The sequence below is a fragment of the Neophocaena asiaeorientalis genome, unplaced genomic scaffold (assembly GCF_003031525.2).
Source record: "Neophocaena asiaeorientalis asiaeorientalis breed wild unplaced genomic scaffold, Neophocaena_asiaeorientalis_V1.1 scaffold275, whole genome shotgun sequence".
Taxonomy (NCBI): domain Eukaryota; kingdom Metazoa; phylum Chordata; class Mammalia; order Artiodactyla; family Phocoenidae; genus Neophocaena; species Neophocaena asiaeorientalis.
The window spans coordinates 10,238,704-10,257,685 of NW_020173679.1; the positions used below are offsets into that span (position 1 = coordinate 10,238,704).

An 18,982-nucleotide genomic window follows, 5' to 3' on the forward strand; every position below is an offset into this window, starting at 1 on the left:
ACTTTTTATCTTTTTTCTTTTTCTTTTCATTTGTCTGTTATATCTTTACCTATCACATCATTTTCATTCTTTCTGTTTCATTTCATTTAAATTCTTTTACAAGCAGTATATAGTATATTTTGCTTCCTTTTTTTTTTTTTTTAACCCAATCTGAGAATCTTTTAATAGACTTAACAGTTTCCAAAGTGGGAATAAGTCATGTTTGAAAATATTCCTACAATATTATGTTATAGAGTATTATTTCTGTTGTTGCTTTTTTCTTTATTACCATTACTGAACTTTTCCTGAATGGGCCAAATTTTCTTTTTTCCCCCTTAAATGACGTAGAAATTCTGTAGCCTGTTTTAACACTACCTATTAACTTGACATTTCTAACAAGCATATTTCAGGCTACACATATCTATCAATATAATAATTGGAACAAACTTTGATTTTTCCCTGGACAGGGGAACTGCTTTAATACACTTTCACCTTCCTTGCCCCACCTCCCTGGTTTTGTTAAAACCATTTGGAATCTTAGTTCTGGGTTATTTTTTGAAACATTATTCCTCTTTATTTAAAGAACTGCTTATCATGCAACCACACTATTAATAATTATTCAGAGATATCAGTATTACTGGTTTTACTGTTCACTCCTCCACGAACTCTGGCTTGCCATTTCTTGAATTATTTCATTAATTTTAATTGTTAATTTTTTCAGTTGGCTAAAATGCTTCTTTAGACTGCTGCTTTTTTCATAGGTATGTGGTCTTAAATTAGTAAAATATTCTCTGAAGTTTCAGGGAAAATATAAAGTAGATTTCTTTTTAGGTTACTTTCTATTTCCTGCATCAACTGTTTCAGTAAGGGCCAGTTGCTCTAAAGCTGTGCTATCCAATGGCTATTCAAACGTAAATTAATTAAACATAAGTAAAATGAGAAATTCAATTCCCGATTCACACTGAATACATTTCCAATGCTCAGTACCACACACGGCCACTGGCTACCATATTGGACAGGGCAGACATAGAATGTTTCCATCACTACAGAAAGTTCTGGTGGACAGCACTGTTCTAGATGCTCATCTTAGTTCCCCTCTTTTAAGCTGCTGATTTTCATAGTCTGGTGATTTATTATTATATGTTTATATTTATCAATGTTGTTCCAGATTGCTCAGAATTAATATCTAGTACGGGCTCCATCAGAAATTGTTTAAAACAGGGCTTTAACTATGGCAGGTCAAATCCAGCTAGCTAACTGTTTGTGTAAATAAAGTTTTATTGGCACATGGCCCACTCACTTGTTTAATATTGTCTAAGGCTGCTTTTGTGCTACAAAGGCAGACTGAATAGTCATGACAAAGTCTGTATTGCCCACAAAGCCTGAAATATTTACTATTTGGCCCTTTCCAGAAAAAATGTGCCAACCCCTCATCTCAAATATTATTTGATTTCCTGGGGAAGGCCTCCCCACAACTGTAGTGGTTGGTAGATCAGTAGCGGGGCGCCCACCACGCACCAGGGATGGAAACATACTGGTATGCGTGCATGATTCTTGTCCTGTGCTAAACAGTGGGGGCTGGTAGGAAGGGTCCCCTGGGATGCAATGAACAGGAGTGTTTTAGCAACGAGACCTATCTAGGAATGCTGTCTGGGATACGAGATCCCCATCGTTTCTACAGGCACAGGTGCGCTAGTGAATTTCTTATGGGAGTTTTCTCCTTTTATATTTGTTTTGGATTCTATCGATGGGAAGAGGGAAAGAGAGGAAGTCAGACACATGTTCTCTGGATGCTCATTTTGTCCTCCCCATAGAGTATATTTTAAGTAACGGAATTTGCTTGTTTAAGAGCCTAACCTCAAATTTACTTCGGTATGTATTCTCTTAATCTATAACAACTGTGAGGCCCCCAAAGGATCCTGGATTTATCATAAAAGCAGTCGATTATCAGCCTTAGGGAGATGCCACTGCACCTCACGAGAGCCGCAGACGATATACGCCTTCACAAGGGCTAGAGGCTTGTCGTGCTTATCAAATCACGTCATTCAAATTCTACCCACAGGCCTCCTGTTTTAGCCATTATCAGGCTGTGACCCTAACTAGTACTTAAACAGCAAAATCAGTCACCCTGGATGCAAGGAGGAAGCAAAAGACTTATTGTAGGAGTTTTGAGGAGCTAGGACAAGGCTCTACTGAGATCTGGGTCCCTGGTATTTAGGCCCTGTTCACAATGCTTGACTCACAAGTGAAAATGTGGCCCAAGTAAAGAAGACACTCCAAAATTCTTATATATAAGCCCAGACTTCGAACCCTTCACCGGTGAGAAAATGACATGACCTCTGGAAATTGGCAGTAAAGATCAAGGAAGCTAGGACGGATGGACCAGCCTCTGCAGGTGTACCTTCCCCACGCTCACCTGTATATCATCCATGGGTTGTGAGCACTCCTTACTTTCTGCACTATCACGGTAGGACCCCAGCTCTGTGTTCACCACCTCTCTGTTAGCCATCATCAGGACACTCATTGGTTCCCGTGGACGCACCTGTGAAGGTGTTGCATCCTTTCCTACACTGGTCCCCTTCGGATTTCCAGTCACCTGTACTGTAGACACACCAATGTAAAGATCTTTGGAATTCCACTTTACTACCGGCTGAGATCCAGAGGCTTGGAATCCTGCAGTCTCTGGAGTGGGAGGGGAGATTTCCCGGCTGTAGTCCCTCACTCCTTCACTGGGGCTGATTGTCTCGGGGACAGACTGCTTAGAACTAGGGCTCTGCTTCCTGATATTTGGCTGTTCCAGACTCAGTGCAGTGGAAAGCAGCTTCTCCTGCCTTGCCTGGAAGTACTCAGGGTTCAATTTATGCTTTTTGGGAGCTGGATAATCTTTGTGGCTCTCACTGCTGTAGTAATTAGAGGGTTCAGACCGAGGTCTTCTCAGCTCTGAAAAGTACAGTAGAAAGGATAGTCAGGACAGGCGATACAATTAGGAATCCTAAAGAATTAACACTTTCTCTATGCCTGAGAGAAACGAAGTGCAAAGCCAGAACTCAAGACACGTCCCTAACATTTCAATATTCCCCAGCAGCATATACTATAGTCAGATAATCCTACTCCAAAATCTGTAGTTCTTTCTTGCACGAACATAGATTTTTTTTTTTGCTACTTTCTGCAGTTTTGGGGTGGGATGGGCCGGGGGAAGCACTAGGCATTCTAATAACTAAAAGGAAAATTAGAAACACTAAAAAAAAAAACAAAAAACCCCAAACCCTTAAATGTATGTGAATATCCTATGGACTTTTCTGAGGGTAGCTGCACGAAAGCAAAAGGGAAATCTGCCAAGTTCTGAGATGTAATCATTTAAAATGTTTACCTGGATTGGTACTTGCAATGACGGTGACTCCTTTGGGTATTTCTGGGGAGTGGATTGTTTCGCTGTGCCACTGGGTCATCCAGCTCTCTGCACTGGGTTCCTCACTTGCAGGACAGTGGATTCTGGGGTTCTGGCCAAGCTGAGCCTGCTCGTCCCTCTGCAGGTGCTCCAGACACTCTGCTAATTTCACATGACCCCTTGACCTGGCAATTCCCAAAGGCAGCCTTCCTAGAGAGTCCGGAATAGAGATAGCCCGACGGTCCCACTTGTACAGCACGACAGCTGCTTCTAAGTGCCCGAGAGCACATGCCCACATCTGAAAAAAGAGAGAGACACAGCGAGCTTCCTCAATGCGAGTTAAAAAACGTATTTGACCTTTGCCATTGCTGCCAATTGACTAATTGGTCCTCGGCACTGATCTCAATGGGGCCATAAAACGTTACCATTACAAAGTAGCTCCGATACATGTCGTATGTTCAATGAGGGATAATACAAAGGGAACCAAGCACATCCCTATGCCAGCCTAGAAGAACAGTTCGGGGAATAAATGAACCCATTTCTTACCAGAGGAGTACAGGAGAAGTGGTCCACATTCAAGGGGTCAACCTCCAGTTCCAAATCAATGCTATCTGCATGCTTTGTGCTGGAACGAACAGTACCAGAAATTACTGCACAATGAATCCACGTTAAAAAATACCAGAACGTTATGAAACCCACAGAGATGAAACCAAACTGGGCGTGTCACATTCCTGGCGTGAAGAAATAGAGCCCCAGACTCCCTAGGGTGCTCTGGGCTCTCTGTTTTGCCAGAGGCCCAGGGGAACTAAAAAGTCCAATGTTGGGCTTCCCTGGTGGCGCAGTGGTTGAGAATCTGCCTGCCAATGCAGGGGACACGGGTTCGAGCCCTGGTCTGGGAAGATCCCACATGCCGCGGGGCAACTGGGTCCGTGAGCCACAACTACTGAGCCTGCGCGTCTGGAGCCTGTGCTCCGCAACAAGAGAGGCCGCGACAGTGAGAGGCCTGCGCACCACAATGAAGAGTGGCCCCCGCTTGCCACAACTGGAGAAAGCCCTCGCACAGAAGCGAAGACCCAATACAGCCAAAAATAAATAAATAAATTTATATTAAAAAAAAAAAAACGTCCAATGTTTAAGTTCAGCATCTCACTCAGGACTTCTCGGGCAGAAGTTCATAGAACTTCTTGGAACTGTCCACAGAGAGAGCCCTTTGCTCTCAGGCTACCACGCTCCCCGAATGGCCAGATTTCCCTCCACCACTGGACACCCTAAGAGGAACGCCTGCTGAGGGGTGAGGATGACAGCGTCCGTCTGGCCCCAGCCTTACCGCCATTTGATCAGGGTCTGGATGAGGGTGGCGTAACCCTGGGCTGCGGCCAGGTGGAGGAGGGTCATTCCACGGAAAGTCTTTGAGTGGATCAGATGTTTGGACTTTGCCCAGCAGGCCCGGCTCATCATCTTCTCGCACACGACAACCACGCGGCTCTCAAAGCAGCTCCCCAGGGTCCCGGGGCCAGACGCACACTGTAATGAAATGGCACGTGTTCCGATCGGAGGACCAAAGGCCCTGTACCAAGTCAGCACCCGGACGCTGGGGTGGGAACCGGAGCGTTACGATTTGCAGCGGAAAACGGGAAGCATGAAGCTGAAAATAAGACATCTCGAAAGGGAGAACAGAACGTGCCGTGTCCAGCTCAGTGGCACGTGTCCGCAGCCGGGCACACAGTAATTTTCTGTAACTCTAAGGACGTCAGAGTCCGTCTGCTGCAGCTGACGCTCTGATTGTGAGCTTCGTGCTGATCCAGCTGAGGGAAAGTATATACTGCTAAAAAGAAACGAACAGAAAACGTGGCCCCAGCCTCCCAGCTGAAGTAAACACTGCAGGCAGTAAACTGTCAGGGGAGAGTAAGGCAGGGTAACGTATGCTTCCACCACCGGCTGCCTGGAGCTCCTGACTCCCCTGATCCTTCTGAAGGAGAATTAAGTCACTTAGATGGGGGATTTTTCTCCCTAAAGAAGCACTTAGAAATATCCAGTAATACATTTGCAACAACATGGATGGACCTTGAGGGCGTTACATTAAGTGAAATAAGTCAGAGAAAGACAAATACCGTATGATGCCACTTATATGAGGAATCTTAACAGACACACACACACACACACACACACACACACACACACAAAAGCCTCCTGACTTCATAGATACAGAGAACAGCCTGATAGTTGCCAGAGGTGGGGGGAGGAGGTGGGAAAAATGGGTGAAGGGGGTCAAAAGTTATAAACTTCAGGTTATAAAACAAATAAGTCCTGGGGATGTAATGTACAGCATGGCAACTATAGTTCATAAGACTGTACTGCATACTGGAAAGTTGCTAAGACGGCAGATCTTAAAAGTTCTCAACACAAGGAGAAAAAGCTTGTAACTATGTGTGATGATGGATTATCATGGTGGCGATTTGGCAAAATGTATACAAATACCGAATCATCAGGCTGTGAACCTGAAACTCATATGATATTATATGTCAGTTATATCTCAATTTAAAAAACAGATTTTAGGGCTTCCCTGGTGGCGCAGTGGTTGAGAGTCCGCCTGCCGATGCAGGGGACACGGGTTCGTACCCCGGTGCGGGAAGATCCCACGTGCCGCGGAGCGGCTGGGCCCGTGAGCCATGGCCGCTGAGCCTGCGCGTCCGGAGCCTGTGCTCTGCAACGTGAGAGGCTACAACAGCGAGAGGCCCGCGCACCGCAAAAAACCCAACAAAACAGATTTTTAAAAATCCAGTAATAATCCAGTCCTTTATATAAAACAAAAAGGACACTGGGGAAGGCATGAGAGACCTTGAAATTTAAGCGTTCTTGCTAACCACAGAGGCACACGAGAAAGAGAAATTCACTCATGTTAGCCACCTGGCTTTCTTCTCTTTTTTTGTAAAAGGAGGTTGTGAAAGAAGAAAAATAAAATCAAAGTTAGGAACCTCAACAGCTTATCTGAGTCTCTGCTCTAGCACTTTTACGTTTCACAACCACCACCGCCCCCCTGCCCCACCCCGAATAAATGGCCCTTCTGGTCTAATTCTCCTCTCTGGTATTATTTTAAAGGTATTTTGTCCAGTTACAAACCCCATGAAATTCAATTACTACAGAAACACTGTTGCTCCTCATTGTTTTCTGTTTTGAAATCTGGAAAAAAAAAACGCCTGCAAAAATAAAAAGTCAGAGGACGGTTAATGTCACCCTCACTAGAACTGTCGTGACATGTTTAGAGGAGCACAGCCGGGCAAGCCCGACCTTCAGCAGAATGACCTTGACTCGAAAGGCCCAGACAGACACATTCAGGGGCACACGGAAGTCACTGGGTAGTGGGCAAAGAGGGAATTTCTTTGCATTAACAAAAACAGCTCCATCTCTGTCACATAAGGTGGACACAGATATTTATCGAAGCCAGCATAAACTGATGAAAGAGTATTCAGTAGCAGTTAATATGGGATCAGACAATAGGCCAGTTGCCAGATAGTTGAGCTATAAAATGACACTACTCTCCATTCCCTTTATGCAGCCTTTGTTGGTGAAAGAAAAAGGATTTCGTGGGAATCTCTTATTTTAGCCATGAGATAGATAGTAAATAATGTTTACTTCTTTTTATAAATCAGTAGTATCAGGTGGACAGGAAGCCTTAATAATATTTTCCTTTGTGCCAAGTCTTTCCTTTTCCACTGATTTCTGAAGATAGGAGAGAAATAAGAAGGAAATTCCGGGAAAAAGGTTAGTTTCAGGGGTGTGGTACCGCATGCTTTGTTTTCATCTATTGTGATGAAATAGATGTGTTTCATCTATTATTAAAAATATTACTAATACTTGATATTTACAAGGATCATAAAACTCCAAATGTTCACTTTAAAATATAATTGTTCAGAAAAAAATCAACATTCATCTTGAAGAGAAAGAGGGGGAATTATTTGAGGTTTTTAGGTGATGTCTCAGTGGTGGAGGTAAGAAACACCATCAGTCCCTTTAAATTCATTCTAGGGGACTTCCCTGGTGGTGCAGGGGTTAAGAATCCGCCTGCCAATGCAGGGGAAAACAGGCTTAATCCCTGGTCCGGGAAGATCTCACATGCTACGGAGCAACTAAGCCCGTGCGCCACAACTACGGAGCCCACACTCCTAGAGCCCGTGCTCCGCAACAAGAGAAGCCACCGCAATGAGAAGCCCATGCACTGCAACAAAGAGTAGCCCCAGCTCGCCGCATCTAGAGAAAGCCCGCGCGCAGCAATGAAGACCCAACAAAGCCAAAAAAAAAGAAAAAATTAATTAATTAAAAAAAATTTATTCTAGGGCCTCCTGAAAAATAATTTCTGCCTAGGAAACTTCCCCAAAATGAAGCTCCTAAATGAAATTGACATAAAGCCTTCAAGACTAATGGGACTCTAAAATAATATTTGATGATTTCCCTGTACCTGACAATAATAATGCATTCATCACGGAACTGATGAAAAAGCATTTGTAACAACGACAGAATGTATAATGTTCTACTATTCTCCACTGAAAAATTACAGAAACAGTTTCTCTGGGCCCTTATAAAACAATTATGTTTTCTATTTATACTTAAGATAAAGATAGAACACAAAACACAAAATAGGTTCTAATTGAACTCTGAGCCCAGCGAATCTGAGTCATCTCTTGGCCTCTGTTCTGTCACTGGATGCCCGCCCTCCCGCTGTCAGATAACTGCAGTGAGTTCTGAGATCAGTGATTCGAGGCTTAGGAAGGTGAACCACTGAGAAGCCCCACAGTCCAAGGCTTCTTCCCTAACACAGAGTTGAATACTCAGAAACACAGGGACTACAAAGCACCCCCCTGCCTCTTGCCTCTTCCAGGAAGGGTGCCAGCAGCAGCAGAGAAGGGACTTGTGATCGACAGCCTCGCACGTCAATAAAACATTAGACACCATGAAAGGCGACAGTCCGCGCAGACTCGTACCTGAGCTTGGCTTCCTCCGTTCCCACTACCGCTGCCCCCTCCGCTGCTCCCTCCTCCGCTCCCCTGCTTGTGCTGCTGGGACCCGGTCATCTCAGCCATCCTCCTTTCCATCTGCTCCAGTCGCTCAAGGATGGACATCCTGAACTGGTTATCTAGGGCAGAACAAGGAAGAGTGAGGTGGTGTTCTGGAAGAAGGGCCATTAACACGTGGCCTAGGCGAGCCTGCAGGACGGGCATCCAAGATGGCCACCGACCCAACCAAATCACCGGGCTTTGTCCAGGCTGCATTTCTCCAGCGCGGTAGTGACCCTGACACTTCACATAAGACTGCAGCCTCGACAGCAGCCCAAAGTTCTCAGCGAAAGGAACAGAAAACCCGTTTTTGTCAAGGTCCTGGTTTCAGGTTCCTGGACCTCATTTCTTTGGCAAATTCCCCAGTGGAAACCTTGAAGAGAGATCTGGTTGAAAGGCCCCTAGAGCAAACAAATGAAATGAATACAATTTAATTTAAATCACTGGAAGAAAGCAATCACTATGGGAAAGAAGAACACACACAACCCCACACAGATATAGATATCTAGATTTTTTTTTAAGTAGTATCTTTTACCCACACACTGGAAAAAAAAAAAGATTTTCTGATCCAGGCTCTAGCCACAGACACACACATAGATTAGAGCTGGGGTTAGGTAAGAGTAAATGCAAAGGCCCTGAGGCAGAACGTTCCAGGAGCACAAGCCATGTGGCTGGACCACAGCAGAGAGGAGAGCAGAAGATGAAGCTGGAGAGGGGGGTAAGGACCAATCAGGACACAGTTAAGAACACTGGCTGTGCCATATAATACTTGTGTAACTTTGAACAAAACCTTTGGTGTCTCAGTTTCCTTAACTCTTTTTTTTTTTTTTTTTTTTTTTGGGGACGCGGGCCTCTCACTGTTGTGGTCTCTCCGTTGCGGAGCACAGGCTCCGGACGCACAGGCTCAGCGGCCATGGCTCACGGGCCCAGCCTTTCCGCCACATGTGGGATCTTCCCGGACCGGGCACGAACCCGCGTCCCCTGCATCGGCAGGCGGACTCTCAACCACTGCGCCACCAGGGAAGCCCTCCTTAACTCTTAAATGGGGACAGTAACTGTCCTTACCTCCGAGGGGTGTTGAGAGAATTTAATGAAGTAACAGATGAAAATGCTCAGGACATGGGTAAGTCCCAGATAAGTGTGCCAGCCATCAGCATCACCTTGTGGCATGTGAATGAAACGTCTTGGGAAATTGATCAAACACCTGTGGCAACATAGTTCTTCCTCAAAATTGCTAATGGCGTCACTATTTTCAAAATACAGCCAACTGAATCATGAAAAGGAGTACCCTCGGAGAAGAAATATTTTATCAGCGTTCCTTGCCATCCTGACTGTAAATCCTGACACTAGTGGGTAAAGCGTATCGACCCTACGAGAGATTAAAAAGTGGACGGAGCTAACACTTACCGAATCCGTGCCACTGTGTAAATCACTTGACAAATGTTAACTCATTTACCCTCACGGCCATTGTGTGAGGCTGGTCCTGTCATTGTCTTCATTTTACAGATGAGGACACTGAGGCATGAAAGGATACCTGGCTTCTCCGTCTCCAGGACCCGGAGCTTAGCCCCCACGCGACAACAGGAAGGGAAAGTTATGGGAAGAGAAGATGCACAAGGATTAGACGGTCTTACCCGAGGGAACAGAACTTTTTTCTCAAAGTAAAAAGATAGTAAATACGTTTTCAATTCGGTATTGAAAACGGGGAAGTTTTCAGTACCGAATGTCAAATTGATCTCACTCTTCTAAACCACAAAAGCAAGAGGAGGTAGACTGCTTTTCAAGAACTGTGGTATTATTTTCTTAGTAAGCTATTTCCAGGAACAACATGAGAGGAAAAAATCCTTCCTCTTTAAAAGTGAAAGGTAACGTCTCTCTGTTCCAATTTCATGCAGACAGATGTGACGAACTCTGAGGACCCTCTAAGCACCTCAGTGGCACAGTCACGGATGGGGGAGTAACCCTGAATGGATCTGCTTGTGATGCACTGGCCATGGCCGTGGTCATCCTGTGACCACTAATGGAAAACAAAGTGACTTCAGAGTTGATTTTAGAATCCTTACTCCATGCCCTCATTAGAAAATGGAAATTTTGTAGAATGTGGGACTTCTCCATCTGGAGCCAACTGAGGACAAAGAATTTTACCTTTCAGAAAGAGTGTGATCCGGGCATCCCTGGTGGCGCAGTGGTTGAGAGTCCGCCTGCCGATGCAGGGGACACGGGTTCGTGCCCCGGTCCGGGAAGATCCCACATGCCGCGGAGCGGCTGGGCCCGTGAGCCGTGGCCGCTGAGCCTGCGCGTCCGGAGCCTGTGCTCCGCAACGGGAGAGGCCACAGCGGTGAGAGACCCGCGTAACCAAAAAAAAAAAAAAAAAAGGTAAGAAAAAAAGAGTGTGATCCCAAGTGGAGCAGCAGTTATCCTTCGTGATATGTTTATAAACTCTCCCTGCTTCCTGCTGATCCTGCTAGCCAGACAACCACTCATCTCTGAACCCACCCAGAGACCCTCACTCATCCCACTGAAGCAGCTTAAGCCTCTACAGCCATGTTCTGATGATTTCTTCTGCCAGCCTGCAAATCTTGCATCTATTAAGTGAGTGTTCAGAATCCGATTCGCTTCTCTCGGAGATCGGTTTGCACTTGTCTGGAGCACAGTGGCCAAGATTAACATGCCACGTCATGCCAAGGGGCAAAAGGGCACAGGGCTCGCCACCCGGCTGTGCTCAGCCCGTCGGGGTGGCTCTGTTCCGGCTGCGGCGGTGACAGTGCAGGCAGCCCCGGCTCGTCCCCCCAACTCCCCCCGTCCCCCACCCATCCCCTGCCAAGCGTGGACACTGCAGACCGACCCTCCCCGACATCGCGGAGCGAGGCCCTGCCAATGCATCTCCCCGCCAAAACACTGTCACCACGACGCCTTGTCTGCCCCAGGGGTCACTGGCTCCCTGCTTCCGGGCTGCGTGCCACAGTGGGCTGTGCAGTCAGCGCTCGCGTGTGATTAAGCTGCTCTGAGAAGCACTTCGTGAAGATACTCAGAAGCAGTCTTTTTGCCTCTTAAGAAAATTATATCGTGCAGAACGGCATCTCTGAGCCTCTTGACTCCAAAGGGGGGAGGTAGTGATGATTAAAACATGAAACAACTGAGCTGGCATCCCAGAGAGTCAGGTCTGTGCCACCCTGTGAATCAAGAATCGGAGGCTTTCTGATCATACTTCCTTTCCTCTGTAAGGCTTCCTCCGATGGAAAAAATGATGGTGTCCAACTCTCCATGACGGGCAAGTCAAAAGCAACAACTTGATGCTTGTTTCGGGCTTTACAGCTTTACTAAAACATTATTGCAAAACACTTGACAATTTCAGAGCTATCTCTCATCTTAATTGTGTATTGTGTGAAATTATACGATGAGGGTAATACAATTAGAAGCAAAAAACTTTTTCTGATGAAAAAAGTACATTTGAAGATCTATTCGTTCACGCACAAATATTTATTGAGCACCTACTGTGTACCAGGCACTGGGGGATGGCTTAGTGAAGAGATCCCTGTGCTCCTTTGTTGGCCAACAGATAATTTCTGCAGGCTGAATGAACCTGGGTTGTTAAATTAATGCACTGTGGAGGCGGGGAGGAGAGGAAAACCAATAACGTACAGATTGAGGGGGCTGATGAATTTGGCTGCAGTCTGGCCCATGATGTTTCAAACAGAGCCAATGGTGATTCAGCTTTGAGGGGTTGCAAGCCCCCTGTCCTTAGGACAGTCTGAGTGAAGCGACTGGACTGCTCCCTTGTGAGACCCGGCTGCACGGAAAGTAAGCTGAGGGCACCCACTTCCCGAAGCACGTGAGCCTCCAGGGTTATACGTCTGGGTCCCCCCTGCGGCGGCAGTGGCGTCTGGGTGCTCACCCTCCGGCTCGTGCCCGCTGCAGGCAGTGTGCCACCCGAGTGGAGGCGTCTGCTCAGCCTAGTGGTTCTCAGGTGCCAGCAGGCATCAGAATCACCCAGTGGGCTTTTTGAAACACACTGGTGGGGGCAATGCCCAGCTTGCTTTGGTGTTAGTGTTGGTGTTGGTTTTGCTAGGTTTGGGTGAGCCTAGAGGGTGCATTTCAAACACGTTCTCAGGTGACGCTGATGCTTCTGGGCTGAGACCACATTTCAAGAACTGCTGCTCTAAGACCCCAGCCTCCTTCCTCAAGAATGAATCCTCTTTCCACCCCAGTGCTTGTTAAAGAAGGACCCCAGGACCACCTGCTCGAGCAGAAGCACGGGTTCCCACCCCATGTGGACATGCAAAATGTCACCTCCTGTACATCATCCCCGGTCCATCCACACGGGCTCTGCCAACAGCATTGGGCTGTGCATCTTCTCAAGCACACGGCTAATTCAGACCTGACGACACTCGAAAAGGATTTAAAATCCACCTCCTTGCACTGCTCTCTGCAGGCACTCCTCTCTCATCCCCATCAGATCTTGCCTCTTTATTACTTTCTTCTTCTTCTGAGTGGGATGTCTTCCCAGGTGCCTGGCTTTGCCACCTGTTTTTCTCTAAAGCAGTTTATTTACTTGTGTGGTTTCAGGGAATGAGATCTTTCAACTATCATGCAGTAATTCCTTCCCACTACGTTCAAGACACACGCACCCCCCCACCTGTACCCCAGACAAAAGGAAAATGACGCTGATGGCTTTGCAGCAAGTCTGGCTCACGGTTCATTCCAAGCCTCTTCCCGAGCCTGTTCGAGCTGCACCCTTTTTAGCAGAAGCAGCATTTCTAGACTGGGCAGCGATGACATAGTGGAAAGAACACTGGAGTAGAGAGAAGAGCTCCAGGTTTAATCCTGTCACTGTGTGACTGTGGAAAAATAATGACCATTTTGCACCTCGATTTTCTCTGTAAAATGGGAATATCACTATCTATGCTGCCCGTGAAGATGAAATAAACTGAATTTTTAAAAGTGGTCAGACTCTCTTAAGTCTGAACTACTATTGGACAGGGACCTTGTACCCAGTCATACCTCTGGAACATTAAAAAAAATAATACATTAAAAAATTTTTTTTGAATAATTGAGATTCACAGAGGAGTTGCAAAGGTAGTCGAGTTCCCACATACCCTTCACCCAGTTTCCCCTAATATGAACATCTTACGCAATTAGGGTACGTTTGTCAAAACTCAGCAACTAACACTGGTATATCACTACTATTCACTAAATTACAGACTTGAGCTAGACCACACCATCAGAACTGAATTAGAATTAATGTATTTTTTTCTGTTCCAGCATCCAACCAAGGATACCATGTTGCATTTAGCTGTTAAATCGCCTTTCTCTTCTCTGATCTGTCACAATTTGAGCAGTTTTGAAGACTACTGGTCAAGTACTTTGTAGATGTCCCTGCCTTGAAGTTGGCCTGATATGTTTTCTAATGATTAGACTGGAGTCATGGGTTTTTAGCAAGAGGATCACAGAGGGCAAGTGCCCTGCCCATCACACAAGCGGGGGTAAATGATGATGTACTGCTGATACAGACCGTGATCATTTGCTCTATAAATCTACAGTGCTCCATGATAAAGTTCCTATTTTCCTCTTTCCCTACTCTATCCTTTGGAAGCAAGTCCCTAAGTCCAGCCGAGCAAGGGGACGAGAATTAAGTTCCACCCTGTGGATAGAGGAGTATCCACACATATTACTTGGAGTTCTTCTATAAGGAAGATTTGTCCCTCATGGTTTATTTACTTGATCAACCTTTTATCTGTACTAGTATGAACTCAGGTATATTTATTTTACACTTTGGTCATCATCCGATACTACATTAATTGCCCAAATTGTCCCAGCGTGGCCACTGGGAGCTCTTTCAAGCTGGCTCCTGTGTCCCTTGGACATACCCTCAGCTTTTTTCCCTTCTTTTTCGAGCACTTCCTTCCTTTCTGGCATTACCGGATGCTCCAGGCTCATCTTGTCCTTTCCCTGTCCCAGCCCAAGAATCAGCAGTCTCTCTAGGGAGCCCTGGTTTCTTTTATTGGAGAATGGCATTTAGAAACCAAGATCCAGGTGCTAGGTGTGCTCATTACTGCTGGAGTGTCACTGCTCCTGGACCCTCTCAGTGCACAGAGCCAGGACAAAGTTGTAAGTATAACAGCCCATGTATGCACACATATCTATAATTATTTTTCTATCTATACGAAAATAAACATGAGTTCATACAATGTCTCCAACTCTAACACAGCACTGCAGTATTCATTCTACCCTTCTAGGGGGCATTTTAAACATAGATAAAATGATGGTGGAAGTAACTGTGTTACCTGGATATAATAAGTCGAGAAAATAAATGCTGAAAAGAAATCTTCCTGATACATTAAACTACAAAGAGAGAAGCCTAGGCCTACTTTTTGTATCTCAAAAGTACAGGTACAGGATATAGCATGTAGTATATCCAACCACTTTATCCTTCAGTTCCCAGAGTTTTCCAACAACACTAGAAAACATAAAGAAAAATACACTCCTAATGCCAGAATAGCTCTGAGTACTACGGAGATCAAGAAGATGAAAAAACGTTTCCAGCTAACTGCTGGCCCGCTTCATGTCCCCTTTACTCTTGCTGGGTTCACCCTGTCCAAGTGTCTCCTCAGGGCTACCACACGGAGTGTAACACAGCACAGCAGCGGTCATGGGTCATCTCTGCATCTCTCTTTGACAGGGATTCCTAACCCTCAAAGCGACTCATTTAAAAAATGTCCCCAATTAATATCGACCTAAAATTCCTAAGCAGTACCAAAGTTTTAACACAGAAGAAACTTCATGAAGTCAGACACCCACAGTATATTCTAAGTTTAGAAGGTTTGGGATTTGCTGCTGTAAAACTGGAGAATCCCGAGTGTTTGGGCATCTGATGAGAGAAAGCGTCTGTGTCGGGAACCCACGACTAGCTGGACTTAGGCTAGTGCTGGTCTTAGGTGTTCAGCCGCACCTAGTGACCATAACCTCCTCTATATTATGCACAACGCACTTTAAATCTTGGAACTGACTTGATTTTCATGCCTGTATTGAGCAATACGACATGAAGCAATTTCTGACTTTATATCAGATCATCTTTTGCTAAAAAACACTTAGCTGCCTCCCCTGGGACCTACAAATAAAACGGCGAGCGTTTGGTATGGCAGGGGATGCTCTTTGCTGACGGCCTCGGGCTACTTTTTAGGGGTCCTCTCATACTCACCGTTCTCCAAAGCCATCAGGAACCTTACATGTTTCTGCGCCTTGGGTGATGCCAACCTTTCCCCATGTCCACATGGCGACCTTCTTATTCTTCAGAGTGTGGCTCAAACACCCCTCCAGTTTTATGATCTGTAGCTGCCACCGAGCATCTACGTAGGCCAGACATTCCACATGTGTTATTTCTGATCTGGAAAACAACTCTGATTTTCCTCTTTCTTTTACAGATGAGGAAGCCGAGGCTCCGAAAATGTGTTACTTACGCGAGGTCTTAAGTATCAGGGCAGGGATTAGAGCACAGGTTAGACTCCAGACCCACGTGCTTTCCAGTCTACCCAGCAAATCGTCATGTCTTGCTCTGTGTCCTGTGTGTAGTTATTTTCTTACACATGTCATTTCTACCAGAATGTACAGTTATTTTCTTACACATGTCATTTCTACCAGAGCGAGCTGTCTGCAAATCTTGTATCCCTGGTATCAGATACAGAATGGGGGCCCAGTCAGTGGAAAGGAATATTCTTTTCTAATTTAAGCTTCTTCAGAAGCCAATTTATGGATGAGGTCATTCAAACTCCGGGGCAGGGGCTCTGAGTGACCTCTGCTCTCCACAGTGGGCTCCCAGGGACTATACTCCAATTAGCCAGTTTTACCCCTTACCTCCCAGGGAAAGAAAGAGCAGTCAAAATGCTCAGAACCCAATGGAGGTGCCTTGAAATCATGTGAAGAAGCTCTAGGCATCTACCTGGCTGGCTGCCCTTTCCTGGGGGCTCAGGTAAGGAAAAAATGTAACTGTATTGGTGAAGACCCTGGCAGAAAAGCTGAGGAAGATCTGACCCTTCATAGACACAAACTGGAATTTCACAGCAACGTCACTTTCCTTTATCCATTCAGCGTCACATTGTAAATACAGATCCCTACCTTCTAGGTATTCCTACTTTTCCCTGGTGAAACGGAGTATCTGGAACACAGTGGCTGGCAGCACACCTTGATCTAATTAGTTACGAAAGTGCTTAACAGGTTAAGCTGTTTTAGAGACATGACATTTTTACCGTGTGAGACCAAAGAGACATTTTCTAGAACAGCCTCAGAAAGTGGGCATGGATTTGCAGGGCCTGAAAATCAGCCGACAAATAACATCTGCAAACCGGAGCTTGTTATTCCAACTGCTCGACCCGGGCCACCGCCGGCCTTGCTGCCAGAGCAGAGGAGAAAGTTTTGCCTTGGCAGGTAAATGAATGAAGGCGCGATCATCAGATACCATCTGCTATTTTAAAACGCGTTATTTGTGGCTTGAGCACACATGTGCCCTCCTGTTGCTATTTGGACTGGGGACCAGAGGCCATGTCTCTCGTTCCATTTCCAGCCCTTGGCTGAGCTGGCAGGAAGGGTTGATGAAGCAAAAGGAGGCATGGCTTGGGCTATTTCTGTAGAGAACTGTAACTGCTGCTTTGGAAGCCTCCTGCATTTTGCAGGAAGCTCAGAAAGACGGGGAAAGTCGCTTGATTCCTTCCCAGAATCAAGGGGCCGCTGGAGTGCAGGGAGCTGCTCTTCCCCAGCGAGCTACTGAAGACGTCCAAGTGCAGAGGAGAGGGTGAGGCCCGGCCGGAGATAAGGCACAAGCTGTACCACTCTGATTTTCCAAAGCAATGGCTAAATTTAGCCTTAGGAAAAACTGCCATCCTCCACTTCTTCAAAACTCCCCAGCGCTATGGACCAAAACACTAGAAATGACATCAGCAATTCTTCTTCAGACTTTCTTCATTGGCAGGGAGGTGGGATTCATATTTCTTCTTGGTCTGTGTTTCACCCTGTTCGCGAATTCAGAGTCTTAGGCACGACAGGGAAAAATCCTTTAAGCTGACGAACAGCGGTGAGGAGCCAGACTGTTAGAGAGCTGCAAAGCCAATCTACAAGGATTTCTCCTTTGAAATCTTGCAGTGCTACAGCTGGAGCTGCACGAGGGCGAAGATGTCCAACCTCTCCTCCAAGGACAAGAAGGGTCAGTGGAACCCAAGGAGCTCCGCTGGATCACGCCACGGCATCCAGCACGTAAGGGCACCTGAATTACGCAGCAGCCAACTTCACCGTCGGTCACGTAGCGAACCGACTGCAGTTCGAGGCAGCAAAACTGCCCCTAATTAGCATGAGAGCAAAGGAAGTCGGGAACTCTGACACAGATTCTATACCTACCGTCATCTAATCTCAAAAGAGGAGCACGTTTCAGGTTTGCTAACGTCCCCCCAAAGCAACACAGTTGGAGGCCACTGCCTCAACAGTCTCAGCACCCAGTGAAAATGAGAGATATTATAAGCGCGGATTGAGACATTCTAGAAATGGATGAAGTGGCGGAGGAAAGCCTGTTACCAGACACCAACGGGGTCTTTAGAGGGAAAAAGCGCTGTAACAGGACTTGGAGGTGAACAGCCACCTCACCTGGACGTAAGGATGTGAGCGGGGGATGAACTTTAAATGACTCGCACGGAGGAAGTGGAAAAGGAAAACCCTGCCTTTAAGAACTACAATTGCCAAGACGCAGTACAAAACGCACGGGAATTGTCAAGGGGCAAGAAACCATTAATTAAGCGCCGGCAGGTTGTTCTGGGGTGCCCAGCTGTACCAAAAAAACCACTCCGAGTCCTCGGGGAAGAAAGATGGGAGAATCAGGGCCAGAACAGACTCATTCTGTGAATGTCGACTGCACAACCCCTGCTGGGACACCACTGCCGGGCACCGGCCAGGGCCCTGGGGATGGAACAGCGAACAGGACAACTCAAGTCGTGGTGGTGGCCACCAGGGACGCAAAAACCAAATAAGACATAAATAAGCCTTCATTCCCAGAACCTCAGCCTAATGGAAATAAAGGGGAAGGAAGAGAGATCTCGACAGTTCTATGGGGCCAGCGCCTGCCTTTGCTCTGCTCAGTGCCATCTTCCCGAGGCCTGGGACGTAGTAAGCCCTCAATACATACTGAACAAGGGACTGATTTCATCTGTTCAAAATAGAAAGTTGTGGATTTCAAGCAGAAGAAGGTAAAGGAGATTGCGTAGAACAAAATATTTGTTTCCCTTCATCATTTCTAGGTGACTTTTCTCCAGCCAAGTTACTAAAAGCAGTTCCCTCCCTTCTCTCGGGGCCATGCTTTCCTAATCCCATCAAACAGATTGGGGACCAGGCATCTGAAAACAAACAAACAAACAAGTAACTGAGACGGTACATGATAACGCTTCCACCTCAGCAGCCGTGCTTTACAAGGTTGGGACGAGAAAAGTTGAAAACGCAATAAAAAAGAAAACTCTGCGAGTAAGATGTGTTACAAGGTGGGGCAAAGACGTAAAAAAAAAAAAAAAAAAAAAAAAAAAAAAAAAACCCT

At 46.2% G+C, this 18,982-nt stretch overlaps 1 protein-coding gene across 2 annotated transcripts in view; it reads right to left on the minus strand.

Annotated features, from left to right (window-relative positions):
• CAMTA1 (calmodulin binding transcription activator 1) overlaps positions 1-18,982 on the minus strand; it is an 841,285-nt gene that overhangs the window by 21,719 nt on the left and 800,584 nt on the right. Inside the window, exons 2-6 of one of the 2 annotated variants that reach the window (XM_024749944.1) lie at positions 8,347-8,498; positions 4,695-4,891; positions 3,914-3,992; positions 3,350-3,665; positions 2,396-2,919 (exon numbers count right to left, since the gene is read on the minus strand). In XM_024749944.1, coding sequence (XP_024605712.1) covers positions 2,396-2,919; positions 3,350-3,665; positions 3,914-3,992; positions 4,695-4,891; positions 8,347-8,484 — 1,254 coding nt within the window. In that variant the 5' untranslated portion in view covers positions 8,485-8,498. The remainder of the gene's footprint in view (positions 1-2,395; positions 2,920-3,349; positions 3,666-3,913; positions 3,993-4,694; positions 4,892-8,346; positions 8,499-18,982) is intronic. The other variant, XM_024749943.1, reaches the window with a different exon arrangement.